At 37.5% G+C, this 26,106-nt stretch overlaps 2 protein-coding genes across 4 annotated transcripts in view; one reads left to right on the forward strand and one right to left on the reverse strand.

Moving 5' to 3' along the window:
* Nucleotides 1-1,688, forward strand: part of LOC139311433 (neurabin-2-like) — a 61,985-nt gene extending 60,297 nt beyond the window's left edge. For both annotated transcript variants that reach the window (XM_070935903.1, XM_070935983.1), the window contains one exon: nucleotides 519-1,688. In XM_070935903.1, the coding sequence (XP_070792004.1) occupies nucleotides 519-686 (168 nt within the window). In that variant the 3' untranslated portion in view covers nucleotides 687-1,688. The remainder of the gene's footprint in view (nucleotides 1-518) is intronic.
* PDK1 (pyruvate dehydrogenase kinase 1) lies at nucleotides 167-25,762 on the reverse strand. 2 transcript variants are annotated; one of them, XM_070936147.1, is made up of 12 exons: nucleotides 25,428-25,762; nucleotides 22,078-22,219; nucleotides 20,574-20,645; nucleotides 18,006-18,190; nucleotides 17,130-17,225; nucleotides 15,905-15,982; nucleotides 12,660-12,736; nucleotides 12,021-12,119; nucleotides 10,643-10,753; nucleotides 7,532-7,645; nucleotides 7,245-7,433; nucleotides 167-394 (listed from the first exon to the last, which is right to left on the reverse strand). In XM_070936147.1, exons 1-11 carry the CDS (start codon nucleotides 25,546-25,548, stop codon nucleotides 7,293-7,295), a joined length of 1,236 nt encoding a protein of 411 aa, XP_070792248.1. In that variant the 5' UTR covers nucleotides 25,549-25,762; the 3' UTR covers nucleotides 167-394; nucleotides 7,245-7,292. The 2 variants fall into 2 exon arrangements, with proteins under 2 accessions (XP_070792248.1, XP_070792185.1); XM_070936084.1 differs by lacking the exon at nucleotides 167-394 and having other exon boundaries at nucleotides 3,111-7,433.
* Between the last annotated feature and the right edge of the window lie 344 nt (nucleotides 25,763-26,106).

The raw sequence follows: 26,106 nt of genomic DNA on the forward strand, positions 1-26,106 counted from the left end.
CAACAATTTCTGGCACCTGTAACTCCATGGAAAATCATTCAATTTTTACCAAAACTGGGTAAAAATCTTGTAAGCCATGACCTCCACTTTCCAGCAAGAGCCGTGAGTCAAGTATACCTAGATTGTGAGTTTTCTCTCCCTGGCACCCCATTAAGTCATGAGTTTTTGAATCCATAGCTCCTCCAGCCTGTTTGGGTTAGGTCTGAGCCTGTTATTCCTCATCCAGTACTTGGTAGCTTCCCGATACCAGTCAGATGTTTAACATACCTGCCATTTAGCCCAGAGTGATGCTAAAGAACTGGATATCTCCACATATTGATGACTTCTTTTCAATGTTGCCAATTGCTTCTGTAGAGGAAGCCATAGAAGTTGGACTTTTTTATTTCTGCTGTAGCTGATACAAGAGAAGATACTTTAAAATTAGAAATTTTAGTGTTTTGTTTATGAAAACTAATGCTACAATAAAAGACACTCTTTTTACATATTCTGCTCTGCTCAACATACCTTTTCTTTTAAAGGCTTTAGGAGTATCCAGTCAAAATGACCGATCAACAATAAAGAAAAAAATTAAAGATATTAAAAAAACACAAGAAAAACTGGAGAAACAGAAAGAAAAGTTTCAGAAGAAAGAAAAGGAAGTGCGGAAAACTGGCAAATTGGTGGTTGCTGTGGAATCGAATTGCTAACATGATTTGATAACATACTACTTTCTTCTGGAATAGCTGGAGCTAAACTAGAGTTATACCAATATAATGCTTCAGTCTTTATTGGATAAGAATCCAACTCGAGAAAATGTAACAACTGTATATTTCTGTATAATTATGGAGGGAAGAAAATGGTAGTTTTACAGTGACAGGCTTAGTTTAGCTCTGATTTCTATAGTCATTTCCCATTTATACAGTTGCATTAAAATATTTTCAATTTTTATATTTAGATTATTAACTTGTACTAATGGATATTAAATTAACTATTTTTCAAGAAATATGTATATATGTGTCTGGCAATTCCCTGAAGTGTCTTTGGAAATGGCATATACAATTTATTAAAACACAAGGTGTCATACGAATTACAGTATAACAGGGGTATCTGGTGAACAGATGCTATCAGGTCATTATGTTCTGTTGGAGATAGTTTGTTGCCCATAGTATTGTATAGAAAGAAATTAAGTTTTAAAAAGTAATAGAAAAATTAATTTAATCTAATGTAATGAAGTGTTTACAATCTGTATTTTTCAGAGTTCATTTTAATTTCAAAGCATTGTAATAATATAATTCATTAATATTTTCTAAAACACGTTTTTCTATGTTTTGAATATGTTAAGCATGACTTCAAAAGTTATCTTTTATATACTTTTGTATACAATGGTTTTTATAGCACATGTGATTAATAAGGTCAGAATGCATAACCCTTTCCTACTTAAAATGTTTGAGGACCAAATTATATTTTTGATTTTTACAATGCTGTTGGTCTTCCAGATTTACGATTTCCAAATAGAATTATTCTATCTCTCCATTTAAATTAAACACGAGGCTTCTGCATTATACATATTTACACTGTAGACTTCAACATGTCTTTGTTTTCATGAATAATTATTTGTTCTCCAGAATGGTGTAAATCACAATTGATTTGCCATTGAGCAGCAGCACAATCTTTTGTAAAATACACTATCTTAGAATGACACTTTTGAAAAATGGAATAAATTTCGTTCAAAAAAGAGAAATCTGAATTTTGGAATGTTATTAACTCTTGTGAACATTGCATGATGTAATCTAATAAGCAAACTGTTGAAAAAAAACCTACTGGTTGAAAGAACCCAAATTATGATTCATTTTTCACTTAAACTTTTCACATTTTTCACAGAAAATTACGGTGTTTTCTTTTTTGTTAAATCTCTAAGTTATGCGCCCAGAAAATCTATTCCTAGAGGATGCCAAACTCACTTTGTACCAGGGCTCTCCCCAGATATTATGCCTCATTTTAATAACTATTCTAGAATATTTGAAGAAAACCCACTCTGAAGAAACAATTGAAGCTGGTGATAATGGCACTCCTTGCAGAAATGGAACGCCAACCTGGAATCAAATGATTCGACAAAGAATAGCCAGAAGGGTTGGAGACTTGAAACGTCTGAATAATGATCCAACAAATTCATGTCAATGTAAGAGCATCATGGCAAACCAAATAGCTCATCAGCTGTTGTTAAACAGCAGGGTTAAGGGGAGACTTAAATGCATTGTTCCAAGGGCAATGGAAGGGGAGGCCAGTGTATTAACCTCATCCTTTTGTAGAGAAGAACCAGAAACAGTAATTCAAGATATGAAGAATGGGATTGAATGATATTCGTGTTGAACACATTTTTAAAAATGACAATTTTAATAAGCAATGGTTATCACTTTTTAATACTTGTATGGCCTCAAAAGTGTATTCCAATGATCTGGAGGAAAGCCCAGGTTATTGAATTTTTGAAATCTGAGAAAGAACCAAACAAATCCAAAAAACGTTTGTAAAACTTTCCTCATCTGCCATCCCTTTAAACTCTATGAAAGAGTTCTAATAAGCAGAATGTTTCCTGTTATTGAACCAAATTTTATTTCCCAAAAAACTGGTTTCTGCACAGGTCAGATACTTAAACTTGTCCAGCATTTAGAGGATGACTTTCAAGTCTAATCACAGGAGCTGTTTTTATGGCTTATCTGCTGCTTATGACACAGTTAATCACAGGAAACTTCTGAAATTATATAATACCAGACATGACGTTGCTTTGACTAACTGTATTGACTCGATCTCTTGGTCTGGGTAGCTGACAGAGACAATAAGAAAACTCAAATGACAAAAACTTCATTCAGAGTGCTCAGAGTCTGATTGTCCACTACCTGGACTGAGAGATCAGATTTAAAAAAAAATTTAAACTTGTCTCTGAACCTTTTGGGATGAGATTTCTTTCTGTTCTCTTGTCCATAGTCACATATATTCAGAGAAGTAGACTACAAACATTTCTTGTGACCAGAATGAATTGAAAATTCATCTGAAACAGGAACTGTCACCCATTCAATACGCTGTAGGCCTTTTTTTAAAAAAAAAAGTCAAACTTTTATTATTTTTTACAAAAATTAGTGTCATTTTTCTTACAAATCCAACTTTTCATAGTACAAGACTAATATTTTAAAAACAAAAAATGTGATTGCTTTCCATTTTACTTTTCAACTATGAGGACAATGATTTTTCTATCTAGTACTATCAATATGAGAAATTCCCATAAAGGTGTACTATTATCATCATTATTTTAAATATTGTGTTAATAGAAATCAAACTTCAAAATAACAGCAAATAAATCCACTTTGTAGCATAAACAATTATTTTCTATAAACTTTCAGTAATATGAATTGTCAAACACCCAATACCATCTCATTTCAGTAAGGACAAAATATACATATATCCAAAGGCCTATATGCAAATCTAGTGGTGTCTGTTAAACCTATTTGTATCATTTGCAGTCTGGCACGTGGCAAATTTCATTATTGGATTATCAGACCATAGGCTTACTTGATGGCTGTTAACATTTGTAATTCATTCAAGGATAGATAATACTAATACAGTCTTTCTCTGGTCCCTTGCCCCAGATCATATTTTCTTGAGGTTCAAATGGACACCTGAGCTTGAAAAATTAACTTTTCAAGGGCCAAATCCATCTATCAAGCTCCTGATTGATGATTCATGTAATGAATTATTTCCTTCCAACAATGATTATTTCCGTAATGTAGACTTACTATGTACTGTAGCTTATTTGAAAACTACCAGCACTGATCAACCGGTATTGAAAGGATAATCTTATCCTGTGATTTAGTACATTTAGTTTCTTGATAGAGGAAATGTAAAGTTTCCCATCACAAAGGTAGCTCTAGTCTGCTATTTTCTTGATCATCTAAAATCCATACATACGTTGGCACTGTCATGTTTTAAGGCTTTCTCTTAAGTAAAAATGGGTTAAGGTTTATGGCCTTAAGCATTGTAATTGAGAGGGGTGTTCTTTTGTTGCCATCTCTATAGGCTCTCCATTATTCTTCTAACCACTGCCTACAGGAGAAAAAACTCGAAACACTATTTTTCCACAAAACCGCCCAAACCTTTTCATTAGGAATTTAACAGGGCTGCTCTCAGAACCCTTTTTCCAAGAAATTTCACCAAGTAGCCTAGAAGTGATCAGCAAATTCCATTTAAAAAAATGCTCAGAAAAACACTTGCACTGAGACATTTAAAATGCTTTGCACTCAAAGCAGCTTTTTCAAGTTTGCTAAACATGGAACAAAAAGGCCTGTTTTCCAAACGAGTCTTCTGACACCCTTGATCTACCTTTTCTTTCATTCTCCCAAACATGGGCTTATAAACGAAGGCAGTAGTTCATAGAGCAAGGGGCACAGGGTCTATCACTGCTATTGTCCAGACCTATTTGAACAGGAGGGAACCAGTGCAAAGGAGGTTGGTTTATGGGCAAGTCGATAAATGAGATTTATTTTGGGCATAAGGAAGATAGGTAAGCATGATGAATTTTAAAAATTCCTTGTTATGGAGGAGTTTGTTATTTTGTTGCCTTTCTTCCATGAATGGCTGACCTGAATCCACTGATGGTGCTTCCTCACTGGGCTCTGTTCTATGGCTATGCTGAACGATCCGTTTTCATTATTGGTTATAGGTTTTAAATAACATTTTAAACATGGCTATTTTCTCTATTGGTAAGACTGCCACCACCTTTTCTTTGGTGGTTCCAAGACTAAACAAGGAAACTAATTTGAACTGCCATTGTTCCCTATAGGAATAAGATTCACAGTAGGTTAAGTTTTGTTCCATCAAATATTTGAAATGTTCTATCACAACTGCAGATAAGGATAACCGCGTATCATCTGGGGTCAGTCTGTCCGAGTAACTGGGAAGTATAGAAAAAAAAATGAGGGATATAAAAAGGTGCATTTCAAAAATAAAAAGCTTGAGAATTGAAATCATACTGGAACACAATGAAGCACAATAAAAGGAAATTAACTAATTTTAGTATTGAGTAAATGGTTTTACTTGCAGGAAGCAGCTTATTTTATGTATCTATCTAGTGCAGGGCTGTCAAACTTCTGGCCTGCAGACCAGATGTATCACACGCTGGCCACACCCACTGTTTAGCGAAGGAGAAAAAAGTCCCTATACATCACGTGACACCGTGACGACATGAGTTTGACACCCCTGATATAGTAACTGTAACTTCTTTGCACTCTTACTATTTTAATTGTCTTTATTAGCTATCTGTAATATTTTTTACAATCCAGGGCTCATTTTGCTGGAAGAGAGGAAGTATTTCATCTTCTGACCAATAATTATTTTTTGTAGGTACATTATATTATTACTTCAAGATTCCTGATTGAAAATCAGGATGTTGCCTCCTACTTCTAAGAGGAGTGGTACAATGACTACAAACTAATGCTCAACAATAGCCTCCATGATGAGAGAAATTCAAAGCTGTAACAGGCACTTTGCAAACAGGGCTGGTTTTGTTTTAATTTCAAAGTATGTTGTTTCATTTTGCGCACAACCCATTCTGTACCGATCGGTCTGAAATTCATTATATATCGTCTCCTTATATGGTCTTCTGAAACTTTCATCTCAGTCGGTCAGACAAAAATGTTCTAGCTATCTTTTGACTTGAAATGAAAATGGGAAATAGGTCCCAAACCCAATCTGCAGTGGTGTGGGGCTTCCAATCACTCAGGGTGTGTATGATGCTTTCCTAAGTATCAGCTGAGAGAGTTAAGCCAATCTTCTTCTCTGTGTCCCACTAAGTAATATTCAGTGGGACTTACCCTGTTTCCCCCAAAATAAGACATCCCCTGATAATAAGTCCAATCAAGCTTTTGAGTGCATGGCAATAAGGCCAAGCGCTTATTTCAGGGTTCAAAAAATATAAGATAGGGTCTTATTTTTGGGGAAACACAGTATGATGTAATGTATTTAAGTCTGCAGTTTCAATGAGTAAAGCTACATCCTTTACTCATGCAATGGGGTTTTACTTTTGAGTAGCACTTTAAGTAACTACAATAGTAAAGGATTAGCAGTGACACCAGTGTTTAGCTGATTTCAGTGGAATGAAATTTGTTTTTAACACCTAGGTCATTGGTCAAATCTGCCTTGCAGAAAGGGAAAACATAACTGGAATCATTAAAATATGCCATAAAGCAATATAAATAAAATGACACAGTATAATGTTCCAATTTGTTTTCTTAGAAAGCAATTATATCTCACTGTTCTATGGAAATATTAGAATAAATGTGAAAAGAAACTAATTCATTGCAATCATATGGCAACCCTTACCTCGCATATTGTGATCAACTCTGTGAGACCAACTGTATTTGGCAACACTTGTGTACGAGTGGTATTCTATTAGGAAGGGTTTTATCAACATTACTAAGTTCCCTGAATGCGAATGGAAAATTCATCCCAAATTATACACTTTTAAATTCCATTAATATCTCAGAGGAAAATAAGACTACAATCTTTTGCCTACTGAACTTGGTAGTAGCTCAGAGACCGGCCTCCTTTCTGAGGATACAGGTGGCCCTGCATCCTTAAAAGATCTGCTTTGCTCTCTCCAATTGGGAAAACACTACACCTGGACAAGCCAAGTGCTTTAAGTCCTTTGAAGTATCATTTATTTCAGTGACAAAGATTTAAAATAGTTCCATTTTCAAAACAAAATGAACGAGGCTCAAGCACTTCTACATCTAGCTGTAAATATATACCTATAAATATAAACCTAAAGAGTTGTTTACGCTGACAGTAACCAATTAATCAATTCCGCATAATACAAAAAATGAACAAACGAGATAAGCTCACATTGTTTCTCTCACATTGTAAAGCCCTTCTGAAGTCCTCAAGAACAAAAGGCTGCGCGAGTGCAACTGATCCCAGAGGAGGTGTACAAAGTAAATAATCCATCCCATGAATTGTTCACTGGAATGACTAATGTTTAAGCAGAACAATATTTAAACACACTGTTCGGGTCTTTTGTCCTCTAGACTTTGCTCAAGTAATCTAAGGTGCATTTGCTGAAGTAATTTAAAGATGCAAAGAAGGAAAAACACCACTTGTTAGAAATGAACACTGTGGAAAACTCTAGGCAATGATATGGTTTTCGGACTCCAGTTTGGATATGAAGATGCATCCTTCCCCATTAGACATGTGATAGTGGTGCTAATAAGTAAGCTGACCATAGGTGACAGGACCCTCTTTGGCTCAGCACGCCTGGCCTCCTGCTGCTATGTGCTGCGGAATGTTGTCATGTCCTTTGGTTCGCTACTTGGGACACACCAATCATCTGCTTCGTGATTGGCCGTGTAATGTTTCCAAGCCGATTTGTTATACACTGGCAATTTTTCAACTGACTCAGTTGATAAAGCCTGCAGCAAAAGAAAGGAGGGCAGAGTTAATCACTTGCTAGGAACAAGTTTTGTATTTTAAACTGAAAGGAATTTGCCACAACTGGTCCCTGACATACCTTTATAAAGACAACAGCATCTGTGCCATAACCTTCTAGAGAATAGAGCTTCAGATCTCCTTGGAAGTACTGAGCATACAGACGAGATATAGGTAAACCATAACCAAATCCAGCCTAAGCCAAAAACAAAAACAACCGAAAATTTGAAATGTCTGAAGCAGATCTAATGCTCAAAGGACAGATGAAGAGGCCAAAACAATACTTTTTCCACAAAAAAGAAAATGAAGGTACAATCCAAGATGAAGACATAATATTCTCTGTGTTTTTTCCCATTGATATCAAGGAATTTTTGCACAACTCGCATTTTGCCTTTTCCTTCTCTCTTCTCCATAATTCTGGAAATGCTTGTTCTATATAGGAACATTTAAAGAGTATAGTGGGGCTATTTCCAGGCAGGGATTGCAGCCTTTTTGTTTTGCTGCTGACTACTAGACCTCGCAGATAAGGTTGTAAAATTATTTGTGTCTGTTAACATTAACAGAAGACAATATTATCTCTGCATCTCAAAAGTTTCATCAGCCAGTGCCCACAGACTAAGCTGTTATTAGAAGCAGAAGAACATGTTAAATAATTCCTCCCCCCCCCCATCACATAACAAGTATACAGATGTAATACAGAAAAGTAGTCTTTAAAAAGTTGTACTGAAAAGATACGGCCCCCCACACACATCCCGCCCCAAACAGCAAACCTGGTACATTCATCCACTTCTGCTTTACCAAACTATCAGGGCCTTGATGAGATTTAAGTTTTTCTGTGCTTTTTCTCAAGAAAATATGAACATAGTATTTCCAAAACCTTCTTTGTATCCCACTTGAGAGCAACACTACACTGCTCAGAAACAAAATATTGTTTTCCAAGGCTTATCAGGAATAAGTTAAAAATTAGTATGATTTTGAATAGTTAACCAAAACTTTAGAACACAGATTGAGGAAAGAGAAATGACATTTGCCCACAATGTCAAACAAGTGAAAGGACAGCAACTATCTTTTTAAAGGTTGGTTCAGGTCTGATTTTGAATTAAATTCAGCCTTGATTGCCTAGATATTCACTTGCAAGAGAAAGATTCTGACTGTTGATCATGTTTGATCCCTTGGGTACTTTTGATACCATTGATTTCTATTTGGTCTTGAATTATTTCTTGGACTGGAGACACTGAGTTCCATTAATTCTAATCTTACTTGCAGGACAATGTCAAAGAACAGCATCAGATGGCCATGCCTCTATATTGTAGCAACTACCCTAAGGGTGCCTTGAGGACACTGTGTGAAACCACTGGTGTAGTTATTAGGAGTTTGGGGGTTTGGTATCACTAAAATGTGAACCACAAAAAGCTGTCTATCAAATCAGTATTTAAATGAGAAATAAAATCACCTTGATCTAGTGGATTAAGGCACCAGGTTAAAAACCAGCAGACTATGATTTATAATCCCACATTAGACATGAAAGCCATCTCAGTGACTTTGGGGCAGTCACTTTCTCTCAGCCCATGATGACAGGCTGAGTTGGCAAGCCAGCCGGCCAATTTATGTCACAACTAATGGATCAACGCTCAGTTGATCCAAAAAAGGCAAACCCTGTACTTGTGGGAAAATTCTAGGACGAAAAAAGAATTAAATGAAATTATGTGAATGAGAGCCCATGAAACCTGACAAAACACTGTGGGTTGCTGAATGATGGATTTGAAAAATTGGAGAATCTGCCTGTTCTGAATGAAGCTAAGCTTCCTCGGAATAAACAGTCCATAGTTTTGGAATGCTCCTAGACACCCAAATGATTTCTATTACTAGAAGTTTGCTGTACCAGATTCCACCGACAGATTGAGTATTCCATTCCTTTAATAAAGATAATATGATTGCAATGGATTATGCACTAATAGCTTTGTGTTCTGATCACTTTAGGGCATTCATTTTCAGAAGCTGCAGCTAGTGCAGAATGCAACAGCCAGATTGCTATATGATTAACCAGCTCTATACGTTATTCTGCTACTGAAGCAATTACACTGACTGCCAACTGAGTCAGACTCAAAGCATTCCCCAAAATGCCCTCCTGAAGGTGGGCCATCTTCATGCACAGGCACCTTCACTCTGTAATGCTGAAATTCATAGAGCAGTGGGCGCCTGTAAAGACCCATAACAAAGCTGTCTTCGTATGAATGCTAGATATATCATTTTGCTTCAGTTCTTTTTACTTTCATTTCTAAAACTGGTATCACATTACATTGTTTTAAAGCTATTGTTAATATTTGCAGTTTAACTGACTGTCGCTCACTTATATTAAGTAAATACGTTGCATGCTGCTTAAATGCCCCAAAATGGGATCTTCCTGAGCTCATGATTGAAGTTCTATTTTTCTCCTTGATTTTTTTTTTTTCCCCCTAAAACTCCACAGGATGGATTTTTACTCAAAAATTCAGCACCAGTTTCAAAGTAGCTCTAGGGCTCGGGGTTTCAACAATACTAGCAGTGTCAGAAAGCTGAACTTATTTATTTCCCGTGGTTAAAACTACCGCAGACCTAGTGTTTTGTTCATCTGCAGATGCTTCAGCTCTATTTCTCTACTGGAGAAAATGCTTACCTCATCTCTCCTCCAAGCTCCTAAACTTCAGGAGCTGCAAGGATAATACCAAACTTAATGGCTACCCAGGTCTCTCTCTAACCTAGGCAAAATCAGCAGGGTTAAGATTGGCAAGTGCTTCTCAGTCTCTCCTTTCTGAGTAGGAAGCCAGCCAGGATCCAAACTACTACTAGTTTGGATCCTGGTGCTAAACTACTGAGAATGTTTCATTGGCGTGGGTGGGATTTTTTTTATTGCTTTAGGACCTGCAACAATTTTGAAGCAAGACCACACCTCGTTTATCTTTGTTCCCAACATTTCTGAGTTGAGCAAAAGCAAATGCAATCATGGACCACCTTCAAATTATTTATGGGGGTTAAGAAGGGGTTGTGAAAAAATATATATATTTCTTTATATAGAATGTCCCAGAATTCATTATGCTTTAACTTCCAAATTCAGAGGAACCATAAACTTTAAAAAATGCTACTGGAAAAATAAAGAGGACTTGAGTTTTTCATTCCACAACTGATAATGTAAAATATGATACAGACTACGAACCAGAGGGGTTGCTCGTGATGTCTCCACATGGGGACGTGGTGCAGTTGAATACATATAGTTAAACAGTCGGTCTATTTTCCTCAAAGGAACACCACCACCACGGTCGCACATCTAAATTGTGGGTGGAAAACATTATACAGTATTGAGCTCCTATGTTTGGTGTGTGCTTATATCTACATACAATGAATATTCCAGAAACAACAACCGACAAATTACAATCCTATAACCAGTCCCTGATCTAGGTGAACAAACCAACAGATTCTTCTCACTTACTTCAACAGATGAAAAGGTTATTAAATTATGTTTTATTCAACTATTCAATAATATGATAAAACAGTGACATAAAGTAAATAAATTGAAGCTTAAAAATAATCTCCAAAGTGCAACAAAAGCTAATCAGAGCATGATGCAAATAAAGCATCCATTGACTGTAACCAGGTTGGTCCTATTGCAAAATGGTGCAGCTGGTGAAAGACTTTTCTGTCCATAGCTTCCATTTGAATACTTAAGAGCACAGGCGTCAAACTCACCGTGTCATGTTGATGTCATGTGACTTTTTTGCCTTTGTGGAGCTGGAGTGGCCGTGGCCTGTGCATGATGCATCTGGACCGCGAGCCGCCAGTTTGACACCCCAAATTTAGAGGCAATGCTTAGTCTAAGACCCTGTCCCACCTGAACCCCCTTCTCTTTCACTCTCAAATTATTTGAATGTCACCTATTCTTGCAATTCTGGGCAATTTATAATAAGCACAATAAAACACAAATGATAAAGTATCTATAAAATATATGAAAAACTTATACAAGTAGTCCTCAACTTACGACCAAAATTTTGAGCCCAAAATTCCTGTTGCTAAGCCAGACAGTTGTTAAGTGAATTTTGCTTGTTTTTACCACCTTTCTTGCCACAGTTGTTGAGTGAATCAATGCAGTTGTTAATTTAGTAACAAGTGACTCTGGCTTCTCCATTGACTTTGCTTGTTGGAAGTCGGCTTGGAAGGTTACAAATGGTGATGACGTGATCCTGGGACAATGCAACTGTACAAATACATGCCAGTTGCCAAGCATCTGAATGCTGACAACATGACCACGGGGATGCTGCAACAATTGTAAATGTGAAAAATGGGTCAATAACTCACTTTTTTATGTGCCTTTGTTAACTTCGAACGGTCACAGAATGAACGGTTGTAAGTCAAGGACTACCTGTAGGTAGCTAAAAATAATCAAACACTAGAAGTAAAATTATTCATAGTCATTTGATCAGATCAGAGTATTAAAAAAAAACGAAGCAATGGCTCTGCAACAGATCCCTACGTTTTTATTTTTTGCCAGTCTTTTGCCAGACTTAAGAAACAGAAAATGTTAAGACTAAATACTTTACCTTCACAGTTAAATCTTCAGTGCCCAACGCGACTTGGACATGAACTGGAGGGTAAATTCCCCGTTCTGCATGATGTTCCATGGTAGCCCTCATTGCATTCTAATTTTTCAAAAAATTACATTTACAGTCAATTTACGTACACTTTTGCATAATAAGTAAAGAAAGCATATTCCATAAATGTATCTGACTCATTTTCAAAATATGAGGGAAGCAACTGTTTTGGCAATGTAGGAATTCTGACTTCTCACAACAGTGTGGCTTTCCTATTCTGATGTAGGATTATCTATTTACCTACTTTCCTGCAAGTTCTCAAACGCACAGGCAGTCTCACTCTCAGTGGAGATCTATAAGGGTGTGGAGACACACACCTGGCTCTAAAGTGCAGGTAAAGTGTGTCACATTTTCAGAAGCAGCCAGCAGACTGGCAGTTCTCCTGAAGGAGAATCAGACAGAAAGTTCAGCAGAGCACCTAAATAGATTTTCTATGAACGTACAGGTCATGTACTGAATAAAAACTTAAAACTTTCCCCCTACCGCCACGCATGCTTCTTTAACAAATCTAGAGGGAGAGATTATGATGTTTGGATAATCTGACTAAGGGAAACAGAAAAAGAGTACATAGAAGAGCTCAGTACAAACCTTGAAAAGTTCAAAAACCATGTAGTAGAGATGTGATGGCACATATACCACTTGCATAGGCTGCCCTGGTGATTTTACTGCAAAACAAAGTGAGCGAAAAAGATCAGTTGTACACCAACAGCCACTGTTAATCTTGGTAGCCTCTCCATGGGTCAACGGTATAGCTGAAAGATTACCAAGATCCATTTACTTTGGTCCTGACTAAGGGTTCACACGCACGAGATTGTAGAGTTATGGAGCCTCTCCCACCCCTGGTTGCTACTCTCACACTGCAGTTCGCACACGGCAAACTCAATTTGAAATTCTCTTAAGAGCAGTCTTTCTTGCAGTTGTGGAAATCTGTTATTTGAGAGATAAAAGTCAAATGGGCAAGTGGAATTACTGTTGTGTTTGTTGGGATCCCAATACATTTTACTCTTAAGTCTATACATGTGTGCATATATATGTAATCCTCTACTTATGACTGTAACTCAACCTGGAATTATGGTTGTAAATCATGGAAGTTAAGCAGGTCACGTGACGACGCCTGATTTTATTATTTTTGTGGTGGTATTAAACAAACACCATGGTTGTTAAGCAAATGCCACAGTCATTAAAGAAACACATTATTATACCAAATAGGTGGGTTTTTAAAATCAGAAACTGGAACTAAAATGCTGGTTTCTGGGGTGGGGGGGTGAGGAAATGTAAAAAATTGCAGTAATGGGTCTGCAGGATGCTGCAAATAGCCATAAATGTGGTCAAGCACCCAGAATACAACCACAAAACTAGGGGGGAGCTACCAGAACTTCAAAACCGGGTCATAAGTCGAGGATGGACACACACACACACGCACGCACACACACACACACGTGTGTGTGTGTGTGTGTGTGTGTGTGTGTGTGTGTTATTCGAAACTTATGTTTGAGAAAATTTCTGTTCTCAACAGCAGATATTTAAAGTACATTTTAAAAAAAGAATTTGTCTTATGTTGGTTTTAGACCCAGTGATTGCAGCAGCATGTACATTCTTAGTGTGATTGTGCTTAGCTATCCATATTTGATAAATTTTCAAGATATAGCAGATTATGAGGTAGTTGTGCGTGTGTGTGTGCATGTGCGCACAATACACCCACACATATAGAGAGAGACAGAGCGCTAAAATGTATGTTAAAACTAACCAAGAATAAGGATTAAACATCATTACACAACACAGTAGAAATGACTAGAAAAATGTAACAGTAGTTACTCGAGCTAGATAATCTTTTATATTCTATGCCTCTCCAAAAACTGTTTGTTATTGTTTAAATGAAATGATAGCTACAAAAGGGCAATTATTCATATGAAGTTACTCCATACAGCTCTTGTCTCATTTACATGTGTTTAAACACAAACCACTCTGTTGGAAGACCTGAAGGACCGGACTGGGGACATACTGTATAGTCCTAGAGAAGATTTGTACATGTGGTTGCTGAGAGTCAACACTGATTTGATAGCTAATAACAGCAACTTATCAGGTTATACATTAATTCTTCACATTAATACTGCAGTCATACATAATTGATGCATTTCAATTATTTTTAATCTACTTTCTGTATAAAATCACTAATACAATCAAACACCCCAAACAGGCAATAGAAATTGTTATTACATTTAAAATGACACTGAAGAATACCAGAATAACAATCCAAAAGCATTAGTAAGCAAATAATGTTTTCCTTTCTATGACCCTTTAATATCTTTATTCGGGATAGAGTCGGGGTGACTGAATGGAGCTGAGCGTTTACTGACCGGATGCCCTTCCTGGCGCCTATGCAGAATTTGCAGCAGTTAATTTTCTCTTTGCACCTTGATAGAGAAACATCTACTGCTGCCTAGGATTGAACTCTCAACTTTCTGAGTGGGAGGTGAGTGTCTTCACTTCTAGGCCACTGCACTGCTCCATATTAGTAAGCAAATAATATTCTCAACAAAAAAAAAAAAAGGCAACTATTACTAGTATATAGTAATAGTTTCTGAAATATCATCTACCAAAAGATCAAAAGGAAGACAATGCTACAGATAAGGTGACCAACTTTTTACAAGAAGGAGGACACAAATAAATTGAAGAAAAAAAATATTGTAAATAAAAGAAACACTATATTCATTGCAACAATGAGTCTAATGCGTGCATGTCATGTCGTGTTTCAGTAAGAAATAAACAAAGCCACTTGCGTGTGGTGCACTCTTGTGCACAGCGCACTCTCTCAAAACTATTCTCCTGTGTGGAGCACATGTGTCTCATAATCACATCTTGCTGCACTGTACCGAGTCTTGACGAATCGTCATATCAAATACAAATACGTCACATCACATGCAACATATCGGATCGGCATCAATCGAATACAGAGATTTACAGATTAGTCTTCAAATATCGAAAAGGAGGACACTTTTCGAGAGAGGACAGAACTTACAAAAGAAGGACTGTCCTCCCTAAAGGAGGACGATTGGTCACCTTACTATATAATCTCTCAGGCAACCTAAATACTTTTGCAAATTCATACTACAGATCCATTCGGATTATGATATGCCTATATTGGTCATTACATATAGAACCGCCATACCTGCTTCTAACCACAGAAAGCTGTTGCAGCTTTTTCACAGGCCAAAAGCTCCCCATATGATGTATAAGATGTCCAAATGTAATGGAGAGTTAAGTGCTACATATACATCAAGATATAGAAGTTCAAAATGCATTTTTAAAATGTCAAGAATAAAAGCAAATGAAAGATTTCTTGGCACTTATTGTACTATTTGAGGTAACGTATGACAGAATGTATGATGTAGTTAGAGAAACTCTAATTTAGGCTTAGCTTGATTGATACTGAATGCTGTGCATTTTCAGTCAGTATATTATTTTACACTGAATTCTAGCCATAGCCCACAGGCATATTTGAAAACATGACACAGATAATTGCACTTAGCTTCTTAAAACCAATTTCTGCAGTGAAATGAGTATGTGCAAACAGTTATTGTTATAGGATGTACTCTGAACACATGCTAAATATTGTCCATCTCTCTATCAAATGATTCTAGAATTTCATGACATAGAGTCAAAGCACTTTGCAAATATAAGCAGGCTAGTTCTATAACCAACTAAAAAACTATCTACTGTTACAGAAATATTTAAAGTAAGTCCAAGGCAAAGTAGACAGATATGGTAAAACTTGCTAGGAATTGGTTAAGAACAGTCAATGAATAAGCCAATCCTCCCCTTTCCATGCTTACCATTCTTCTCTTCAAGAATAAGTTCTGGAGAATTCATATAATATAAGTCACAGAGGCTCTTCGCATTTTCATAACCATCTGAAAAAAGCAATACAATTTTGCTTAAAAGATGCACACAAAGGCACATGCATATATACAAACACACACACACACACAGACACCTCACCCATCCAGAGTTTATTCAATTAGCTGGCAGCAGTTCTTAAAACAGAGTTCTGAGAAGAAACAGTCATTCACATTCCATCTTTTACTGCTATTCTATGAATAGTAGCTGACATTTCTCTTGCATAGTTCTGTCTAACTTCAATTACCGACAAGAACAATGTCTATGTTTGGATTCTCTGCACAAATAGAAGACCATTTATCTATCCCCCGCATAGTCTATATTAATACTTTAAAACATGTGGAAGATGTCCGGTACAAATCTCAGATGGCAAAGCTTTCCAGTAGTCGGAAGACGGGACTCCACTGATTACTTCCTACTTAGCTCCCCTTCAACCCAACAAACTCAACCAAGCAAAATTATACAAACGGCAGCATTTTTTAAATCTATCTATCTATTCATCACATTTTTGAACCACTCATCTCCCTCAGAGAGAGAGTCTCTGTACTCTTGAATTCTATAAATACATATAGGATGTGTAGCTACAGGGATTTAAGATGATGGAGGAGGGACTGAATGCACTATCTCCGATTCTGTGTCCTGGATAATAATCATTGTGTTGTAAGAAGAGGGAATTTTCCATCTCCATATCCTTGGGAATTCTGATGCTGCACACTGTCCTTCCTCTATCAGGCTAGTGATTTGGGGAAACATAAATGGCTCCACCCTTAAACATAGCCCAATAATTGCATGATCTTATGCATATTTGCTCAGAAGTATTTTCCATTGGTGCTTGCTAGCTTTTAACGGTATGGTTTGATACCTGCCTTGATTTTTCAAAATGCAATTTAGAATAAAAATTACATTAAATAATATATTACATTAAATTAATGGCAATAGGAACACCAAATAAAAGTCTCCCAAATACTAGGTCATTACTACAAAATTTGGATAAAATTGTATTGTTTTTTACACACAGAATGACATCTCAAGGGTAAACATCATGTCTCAGCAGAATAGAAACTTTCCATGTCTGACAGAAGGAGCTTGTACGAAGTCAGCAGCCCAGAAAGGCTGTTTCTTGCCACATTTATTTTTCTCACCATGTCTGTCTGAATGTACCTTTTATAACTTCAACAACATTGCATTTAGGGTCAATACTTCCAATGTGTTTGGGATGTGCTGGATTAACTTCAACGTTTCCTCCAAACAACAAAGCTGCCAACAACAAAAACAAAGTAACATAAATGATTTCACAATAAAGAGGCCATGAACAGCATATATTTTATAGGTAGGGAGATGATGACTGAACAAAAACAATGGACAAGGATTTACTACTTCATAACAAGAATGATACTAAGTTATAGTATATGCCATGTATACAGAAGATTCCTTTTTATTCATAAAAGAAAAGTATTTGCACTTGTTTTTACATTAGGGATTGGCATCCTGTGGCCTTTTTTATTGCCCCCAGACTCCCTGCTCTGATCTGGAAGAACTAATGACTGTTTCCTACCATTTTGAGTCACAGAAAAACTATAGTTTAGCTTCCCACCAAAGCCTTAAGAAGAAAACATAGAAAACCCCAGCTCTGCTTGCATGCATGATACGGCTTTGCAGTCTCAATAGTAGCATTATATAATAAGAGCCAAGGTGGCACAGTGGTTAGAGTGCAGCACTGCAGGCTACTTCAGCTGACTACTAGCTGCAGTTCGGCAGTTCAAATCTCCCCGGCTCAAGGTTGACTCAGCCTTCCATCCTTCCGAGGTTGGTAAAATGAGGACCCAGATTGTTGGGGGCAATAGGCTGACTCTGTAAACCACTTAGAGAGGGCTGTAAAGCACTGTGAAGAGGTATATTAATCTAAGTGATATTGCTATTGCTATTATGTCCACTATGAGTCTTGGCTCACCAAAATCTAATTGAAATCCTTCACTTCAAAAAGTTTTCTGACCTTACTCAATAAAAACAATTCATCAAGTTAATAAAAGTACTTACTGTGCTGATTAAGCAACATTCGGATTGAAATCCGACTCATGAAGAAGCGGTCTAAAAAATACTGCACATTCTGACTAGTCACTGGGTCAACTCCATAGTTGTCCTTGTACTCGATCACGCCTTGAGCCATGGTAGGAATGACATCATTGTGACGGTTCCGGATTGTTATCACAGTATCTTTAAAACTGAAACCAAGTATGGTATATTTGTATTAAAATATTAGTACACCTGTCATAAAAGCATATCGAATTTTAACTACTGCAAAAGCAAGAAACTAAAGAAAGCATTCTATAATCAACAAAAATTGTGTTGTGTTTAAAACAGTATAAGAAAGCAATCTTTTAAAATGGATTTGGACTTCTAAACACAAGGTATTCTAATAGCATAGCCACAATTATTTTTAGGTCAAGGTTATCATCTATATTTAGGTTATGTCCTGCTTTGGTTTAGATACTTAAAAAATAGTGGCTGAGATTTAATGCATAGAGCTCAGCTCACAGGATGTTTCCAACAATCATAGGGTTTTTTTATACCAATTTCTTTTTCTCTCAGTAGTCCTATGAATATTTTCTCTACGTTTGGAGAAATGATAGTGGTAGGTTGTAGAGGTCGCAGATATTTCTCTGTCAGCAGGAATTTGAAAGCTAACAGAAAGCAAAAGTGCACTTTCAATTTCACTTTGTCAAATAAAACTTCTATCATTTCTTCCAAAACATCTTTCAGGCACAATTTTTTTTTTTTTTTTAATTTGATTTATATGCCGCCCTTCTCCGGAGACTCAGGGCGGCTTACAGTGCGTTAAGCAATAGCCTTCATACTTTTGTATATTTATACAAAGTCAGCTTATTGCCCCCACAAACTGGGTCCTCATTTAACCTACCTTAGAAAGGATGGAAGGCTGAGTCAACCTTGAGCCTTGGAGAGATTCGAACCAGCAGTAAATTGCAGGCAGCTGTGTTAATAACAGGGTGCTTTAAACCACTGTAGTACCAAGGCTCTTATCCATAGAAGCAAACATCTGTATTTATTGATGCAAATATCTGTATTTATTGATATTTACTTCCAATTCCATTTTTTCAAAAGTCCAATTTTTAATTTTTTTCTCTCTGTCATGTAGAGAAAATTCAAAACAAGTTGACTTTCTCATGGGAAGGACTCTTTATAATTAATTCCAAATCTTATTTCAAATTTATCTGAACTCCTAATCCATTTATAATTTTCTAAAATCAAAATCTTAATTAGCTTTTTGCTGTTTATTTCAATTATTTTAAATTCTTAAGTTTAAAAAAATTAAGCTTCTTAACTCTTAGGTAGAGTTAAAATTTTCTTTCAATAAGGGCTGAAAGCAGTCACACAGTATTTTTAGACTTGTTGATCTTGTTGAATATGTGTAAAGTAATTAATAAGCAATTTTGGAAAAGGTTACTAAAGGAAACATGCAAATTTAGTGTCCTTTTAAAGACACCAATTCTGATTTGAGCAAGATGGCTATTTCCTCATCCTCCAGTGCTCAAAACACTCCTCACAAGGCTCAACTGTCTGGAGTACTTGTGGGTGATCTCCCATCTTCTTTTGACAGAGAGGTTCAAAAAGCCAATCTACATTCTTTGCTATAGTTGTTGGCTCTGTTTTTCACAGAGCTGTCCTCAGTCCACTATTTCTTCCTTCAAAATCCATCTCACAATTCTTTTAACACAAAACACCATTAGAATTTTTCAATTCAGCAGTTGTTCAAATTCTAACAGATAAACTATCGTCCTAATAATCTATCTCATCTCTGAGAGATTATGTAGCCTAAGAAGGGCCATTTCCTTGGAAAAGCATAATTTAATCTCTTCACAGCTAGCATGCCCCAACCTGCTATAAATCAGGGGTTTCCAACCTTGGCAACTTTAAGATTTGTGGACTTCAACTCCCAGAATTCCCAGCCAAGCTGGCTGAGGAATTCTGGGAGTTGAAGTCCACAAGTCTTAAAGTTGCCAAGGTTGGAAACCCCTGCTATAAATACATGACAATAGAAGTAACAATGTAGAAGTTACAACCTAAGTCTCGGTAAGATTTTTTTCTTAAGGATGAATGTCTGTGATTGACATGCAGGTTTTGGACAGAACAATGGTATTATGGTTGAATCTGAAGCTAGTAAATTGAAGCAGAGCCATTAAAATTAAGTTACTCGAATTCTAAGCAAATCCACTAATTTCAATGGGTAAATTCAAAATAAGACTAAATCACTTCATTATTAATAAACCTTAAAGAAAAATTAAGAGACTAATCAATTGAACTCAAAAAATTGTACATGTAGGTCACACCTTCCTAATTTTAATACAGAAATAATTCTAAATGAATTACAGAGTGGAATTTATTTTGTAAGTTTATTATTTTTAGACAGCCCCCCTGATAACTTACAAAGAAATTATTTAAAAGAGATTTTTCTTCATATTTAATATCCCACTATTTTTTGAGATCTATATAATATAACAAATATAATAAAATTATGGTTCTGAATGTCTCATGCTACAAGACTAACTTAGATAATGCATTGTCTTTGAGAAGCCCAAAATGTCTCACCGAGAAATAGCTTCTGTATCATCAGCATTTTTGTCTTTAAAATCAAGGATCTCCTGTAGACTTTGCACATACCTAAAAACATAATTTCTGCATGTTTGATTTTTGTCATAAAGAAAAATAAATAATTTCTTCTCACCTAATAAGGATAAGAATATGAATTTGCCAACATAATATTTTTATGACTACTTTCAAATTTCAGCACATTCTAATTTTTTTAACAAGAGATAATTTTCAAATTTTTATTATTAATAGACTTCCTATATAAGACAATAAATACTATTCATTTCTACAAGTGTGTTTGAATGCCCATTATATCTTATCCCAACCAAGGAGCAGGACATCTACTATTTGTAATAGTAGTAGGACATGGATTTTGAAAAGTAAAACACTTCCTAGCTTTACCATTCTATATTTTAGGCACCCACTAGGGAAGATTTTTTTCCTCACAATAAAAGGGCCTCCAATAAATCAAAAACTCCTTCAAGAGGAAAGGGGAGCATTTTTTCCAGGTTTCCGCTTCCTTTTGCAAACCCTTACTTTCTCATCATGTAAATTTGTTTCCATCCTACAATAGAGGCCCACTTTCTAAAAATTATTCAAAACCTGTTTCAAATGTTGCAGTGCTATGTCCATTCCTGTCCTCTCAGTTTTAATTGATTCGGTTTTAATTTGGGTTGTTTTAAACTATTTGGGCCAAAATTATTTGTTTTTAAATTGTTTTTTAAATTTTGTATACGATGTTTTATTTTGGCTGTGCACCGCCCTGAGTCCTGAGGGAGAAGGGCGGTATAGAAATAGAAATAAATAAATAAATAAATAAATAAATAAATAAATAAATAAATTCACTTGGAAATAAGCTTTACTAAATTAACTGTTTACATTCATGCAGCACTCTAAAGATAATTGGGTACAGAGATCAACCAGATGGTATCATTAATTCAAATAGGCCAAATCTGATTTCTTGAACAATTTAGGAAGGACGGAACACTATGTAATGTTACTGCTGCCAATTTAGCACAATATGGTTGAGCAGAAAAAACAAAAACAGAATGAGACAAGCATCTCTATGTTCTCTCTTCAGCTAGGACTTTTCATTTGCATCATGCTTTGATGCTTAGGTCTCGTTTTGTAAATATTAATATTAATTGAAGTCAGTCTCAGAAACCACAAAATGAAGTTGTGTATGTGGGCAAGATGTTTGCCCTTAGGATTTCTTCAAGTAAAGGATGATAGTTGACAGATGATGATATGTTAGGAGTCTGGGCTGTGAGTTCATGACTAGTGTTGGTATCTCCTGCCTCTGGCACAGAGCTATGTAGGTGGTGAGGGAGAAAATACAAGCCAGATGTCTATTCACTGTGTTAGATCAGTGCATGGATGCTATTAGGCACCTTATAACCAACCATAAGTCTTAGCTTCTAATATTTTGAATCTTCACATATCTTTGTAAAATGTTCAAATTTGGTTTCATGGGGCTTTGTTTAAAAAAGAAACAGGTTCTTACCAACTCTGAACAAGCTGAACTGAAGGTGTTTTAAGAAGATTGTCTGGAAGCAGACTTATTTCTTTCATTATGTTTGCTAATCTTACAGGCAACTCTTGTCGCAGAAACATAAAAGAGGTTTTCTCACAAGCATTGTCAGATCCTATGGGAAAATGTCATAAGGAAACAATTTTGAAACCACAGTAAATAGATTATAAACAATTCATTACGCAGTTCATTCAGGATCATTGGCTGGTAAATAATAACAGCTTCTCTATGAAATCCTGGAAAACATTTTATCATTACAGTAAATATAGGTTTACATAAATTCAGAAAGTAGTAACCCGATGTTCAGAACTGTAGTAGTAGACAGACTGATGTGGCTTGGTCTCCCACGAAGACCACATTGGATTCTTAACATTCATGACATTAAAGTTCAAGATACAGAACATTTTATGTTACTGATTGCGGCTTTTTAGATATTTTAAACTATTCTTTTTTGAAGACGCTAAGGATCAGTGAAAGATATTGCAAAACTAAATTCTTCTTCTCCACTACAGATAGTCCTCAACTCACAACAACTTTTAGTGATTGTTCAAAGTTACAATGACACTGAAAAAAGTGACTTATGATTGTTTTTACACTTAAGACTGTTGCACCATTCCCATGGTCACATGGTCAAAATTCAAATGCTTGGCAACTGACTCATATTTATGACCGTTGCAGTGTCCCAGGGTCATGTAATCACCTTTTGAGATCTTCTGACAAGCAAAGTCAATCGGGGAGCCGGATTCACTTAACAACCATGTTACTAGCTTAACAACTGCAGTGATTCACTTAACAATTGTGGCAACAAAGGTCATATAATTAGGGCAAAATTCACTTAACTGTCTCACTTAGCAACAGAAATTTTGGACTCAATTGTGATCATAAGTTGAAGAGCACAGCCTTTTCTGAAGAAAACAATGGCTTGATACAGATGTATCAAGATGGGAAAGAGATAATCAAAGCATATCAGAAGTCTTCAGTTGAGTATAGCTTTGTGGCAAAGTCTACAAATAATTTGAAAGGAATATCATTTCAGGGGCTACTTGAAAGAGAGAAAAATGTTGAGAAGTTTTAAAAATACCTGCTCCCTGATAGAACATGAATAACAGGATCAGTCCTAACATCAGGTAGAACAAAATAGCATTTTTGGATTGCAAACTGGGATGTGTTGGTGAACTGGCCCAGGATCTGCTTTCTGCTCTCCCAGCCAGAGAATCTGGTTCAGCCCCCTTCCCCCCCACCACCAAATTGGCTCATTATTCCTGTTGAATGTTCTGTAATAATCATTTCAAGCTGGGATCTTCAGTGTTGCAATGATGATGAGGTAACAGTGATATCTGACTTCAAAAGCCATCTCAGAAGGCACCACTCCTAAAGATGATATCCTTAAAGGAAGATGTAGGAGATAATGCAGGAAAAGTGCAGGGCTTCATCAGCTACTCCTACATTTAGGATTAGGGTTAGGAGATAATGGGAGAACAGAATTTTCAATTTATAAACTGAACCTTGCTCTCTATCCTGTACTGGTTATTACTCAATGCAAAACATATGCAGGATACTTTGGTGTAAATATCTGATTGCTTTGATTATGATACCAATACCATATGTATTAAAACATCTAAAGCTAAATAACAGTATTTATAGTGATCAGTGCGATATCCAATTAGATATTTTTACTAAAGTTCAGTAGAAATTCTAGTCACGTTGTAGAATTCACACTTGGTAGAACCAAAAGAATTATGATTTTTTTTCCTCCAAGGGTTTCTCCAATTTTTTTTTTCATGCAATACTGCACAAGAAAGACTTACATTGCTAGTCTATAACTTATCAGCCCTATCACCGCAAACAAACATACTGAAGCAAATGGAAGTTGTAGTTTTGAGAAATACTGCTGGGAAAAATATATATCCAAAGACAACCCTATATTCTTTCGGATTGTGAAATGGAACCTACAGTAATTCTGAGTAATCTTAGCACTATACAATACTGGTAGTTAGCTCTATGCATATTAATACAGTGGAATATTATAATTTCTTAAGCAATATTAGGTAGAGTAGTAGACCTATCATTTAGCTAAAGTAACAATTATTTAAAAAAAGAAAAATCACTAAGGATGTATGTGGACAAATATGTGTGACCCAAGCACACATTTTTATACACACAGACGTGCACATCCACCTCTTAAAACAGAACTTCAAAACTATGAAATGCTAAGGTAACAACCTGTAAATAACAATCCTCTGGAAAAATGGAACCGTCTTTTAAACTGGAAGATTTGCCCTTGAAAAGCACCAGCTGTGACCTTAGCATTGCCAAATGTTCCATATTTTCAGACTCATTCAAACTCCAGCCACCAGTGTCAAATGGAATTTGGGTACAGGTAGTCCTCGATTTACGACCATAATTGAGCCCAACATTTCTGTTGTTAAGTGAATCATTTAGTGAATTGGGACCCATTTTACGACCTTTCTTGCCACAGTTCAGTGTATCCCTGCAGTTGTTAAATTAGCAACATGGTTGTTAAGCGAATCCAGCTTCCCTTTTGCCTTTGCTTGTCAGAAGGTCACACAAGGGGTTCACATGACTCCGGGACACTGAAACCGTCATAAATATGAGTCAGTTGCCAAGAATTTTGATTACATGCCCAGGAGGTCACTGCAATGGTTGTTTACCTAAGTGTGAGAGAAACGGTCATCAGTCACTTTTTTTCACTGAGGAATCCTTGGTGCCGTTGTAACTTGGAACGGTCACTAAACGAAGCATTGTAAGACGTGCAATAACCCACACCGCCCAAAACTATCGGGGCAGCAACGTGAGACACCATAGCCCCAGACCATGAGTCTCTAGATTCTTTTGCGTGGCAACACCCACCGTTGCACAACGCCTTTGGTAAGCACAACTTTTGTGGTGCATTTCGCGGGGGGGGGGTGTCAGGGGCGCGTCAATCAATCTCCTTTTCCATCTCTACAACGCGTGTCCCTAGAAGTCGTGGAGAAGGAAACGGGGTCGACAGGGCGAAGTGGAGTAGGGTGAGGGGGGAACGCTTCTCCGCGGCTGGAGCGGGAAGGGGCGGCTTCGGCTGCACAGCCTCCGCGCGAGGCCTCCCTCCGCTCGCCGCCTTCGAGGGTCGCCTTCGGGGGAGGTGAAAGCGCCTTTTCCCCCGCAGACAAGGGGTGGCGGTTCTCCCTCTGGGGAAAGAAAATGGTCGGCCGAAGTGGGGGGCGGGGGCGCAGAAGACTCGCAGAGGAAGGACCCGCGCAGAGGAGGAGGAGGAGCAACCCGGGCCGTGTTGGGGGGAGGAAAGCGACCCCGCCGCCACTCACCGAAATCCAGGAACTGCTTCATGGAAAGCGGGGACGGGGAGAAGCGGCAGTAGAAATCCACCTGCTGAGGAATGGTGTTCAGCGGGGAGACGCTCCTTAGCAGCGCCCGCAGCAATCTCATGGCGGCTGCGGTGGCTGCACACCCGGAGGGGCGCCGTGCAAAGCAGCGGGACGACGAGAAGAGAGCGCGCGGCTGGGCTTCCAAATCCCTCCTTGCAGCCTCTGTCAGAATGGGACGGCAGCCTCACTTTGCCCCTTTCCCGACCCCGGGGAAGGAAGGTCCGAAGGGATAAATAAAGCAGCAGCTCCAGCACGGGCCAGGGCCCGGGCTATTTCTTGCCCTCCTCCGTAGGGGCAGGAGGAGGCGGGCGGAGAGGCGGAGCCGCTCGGGTCGCCCGGGAGGAGCGAAAGTGCGGTAAGAAAAGGAAGTGCGAGAGCCCTCGCTCGGCTCCTCCACGAGCTGGGCGGAGGATCCAGGTCCCGCAACCAGGAGTTCAATCCTCCCCGCCTTTTTTCTTCGTGAACATGGGTCTCTGAGTCGACGAGGAGGTGGGACTCTCTTTCCCTCCGTTCCCGTGCAGGGTTTTCGGCGGGACGAGGCAGGTTGCTCCTGCGAGGTACCAGCGCCTCGGTTAGCAGCCCTGCCTCAATCTCTAGCCAGTCCAGGTAGTCCTCAATT

The sequence above is a fragment of the Pituophis catenifer genome, unplaced genomic scaffold, assembly GCF_029215685.1.
Source record: "Pituophis catenifer annectens isolate HBS135680 unplaced genomic scaffold, rPitCat1.0.hap2 SCAF_1, whole genome shotgun sequence".
Lineage (NCBI taxonomy): Eukaryota > Metazoa > Chordata > Lepidosauria > Squamata > Colubridae > Pituophis > Pituophis catenifer.

Coding starts and splice junctions, on each gene's coding strand:
- PDK1 (XM_070936147.1), bottom strand. CDS start 25,548: ATGAGATTGCTGCGGGCGCTGCTAAGGAGCGTCTCCCCGCTGAACACC. Junction 18,191..20,573: donor GATACAGAAGCTATTTCTCG/GTGAGACATTTT, acceptor ACTTGGTTTCAG/TTTTAAAGATACTGTGATAA. Junction 12,120..12,659: donor TGGTTTTTGAACTTTTCAAG/GTTTGTACTGAG, acceptor TTGAAAAATTAG/AATGCAATGAGGGCTACCAT.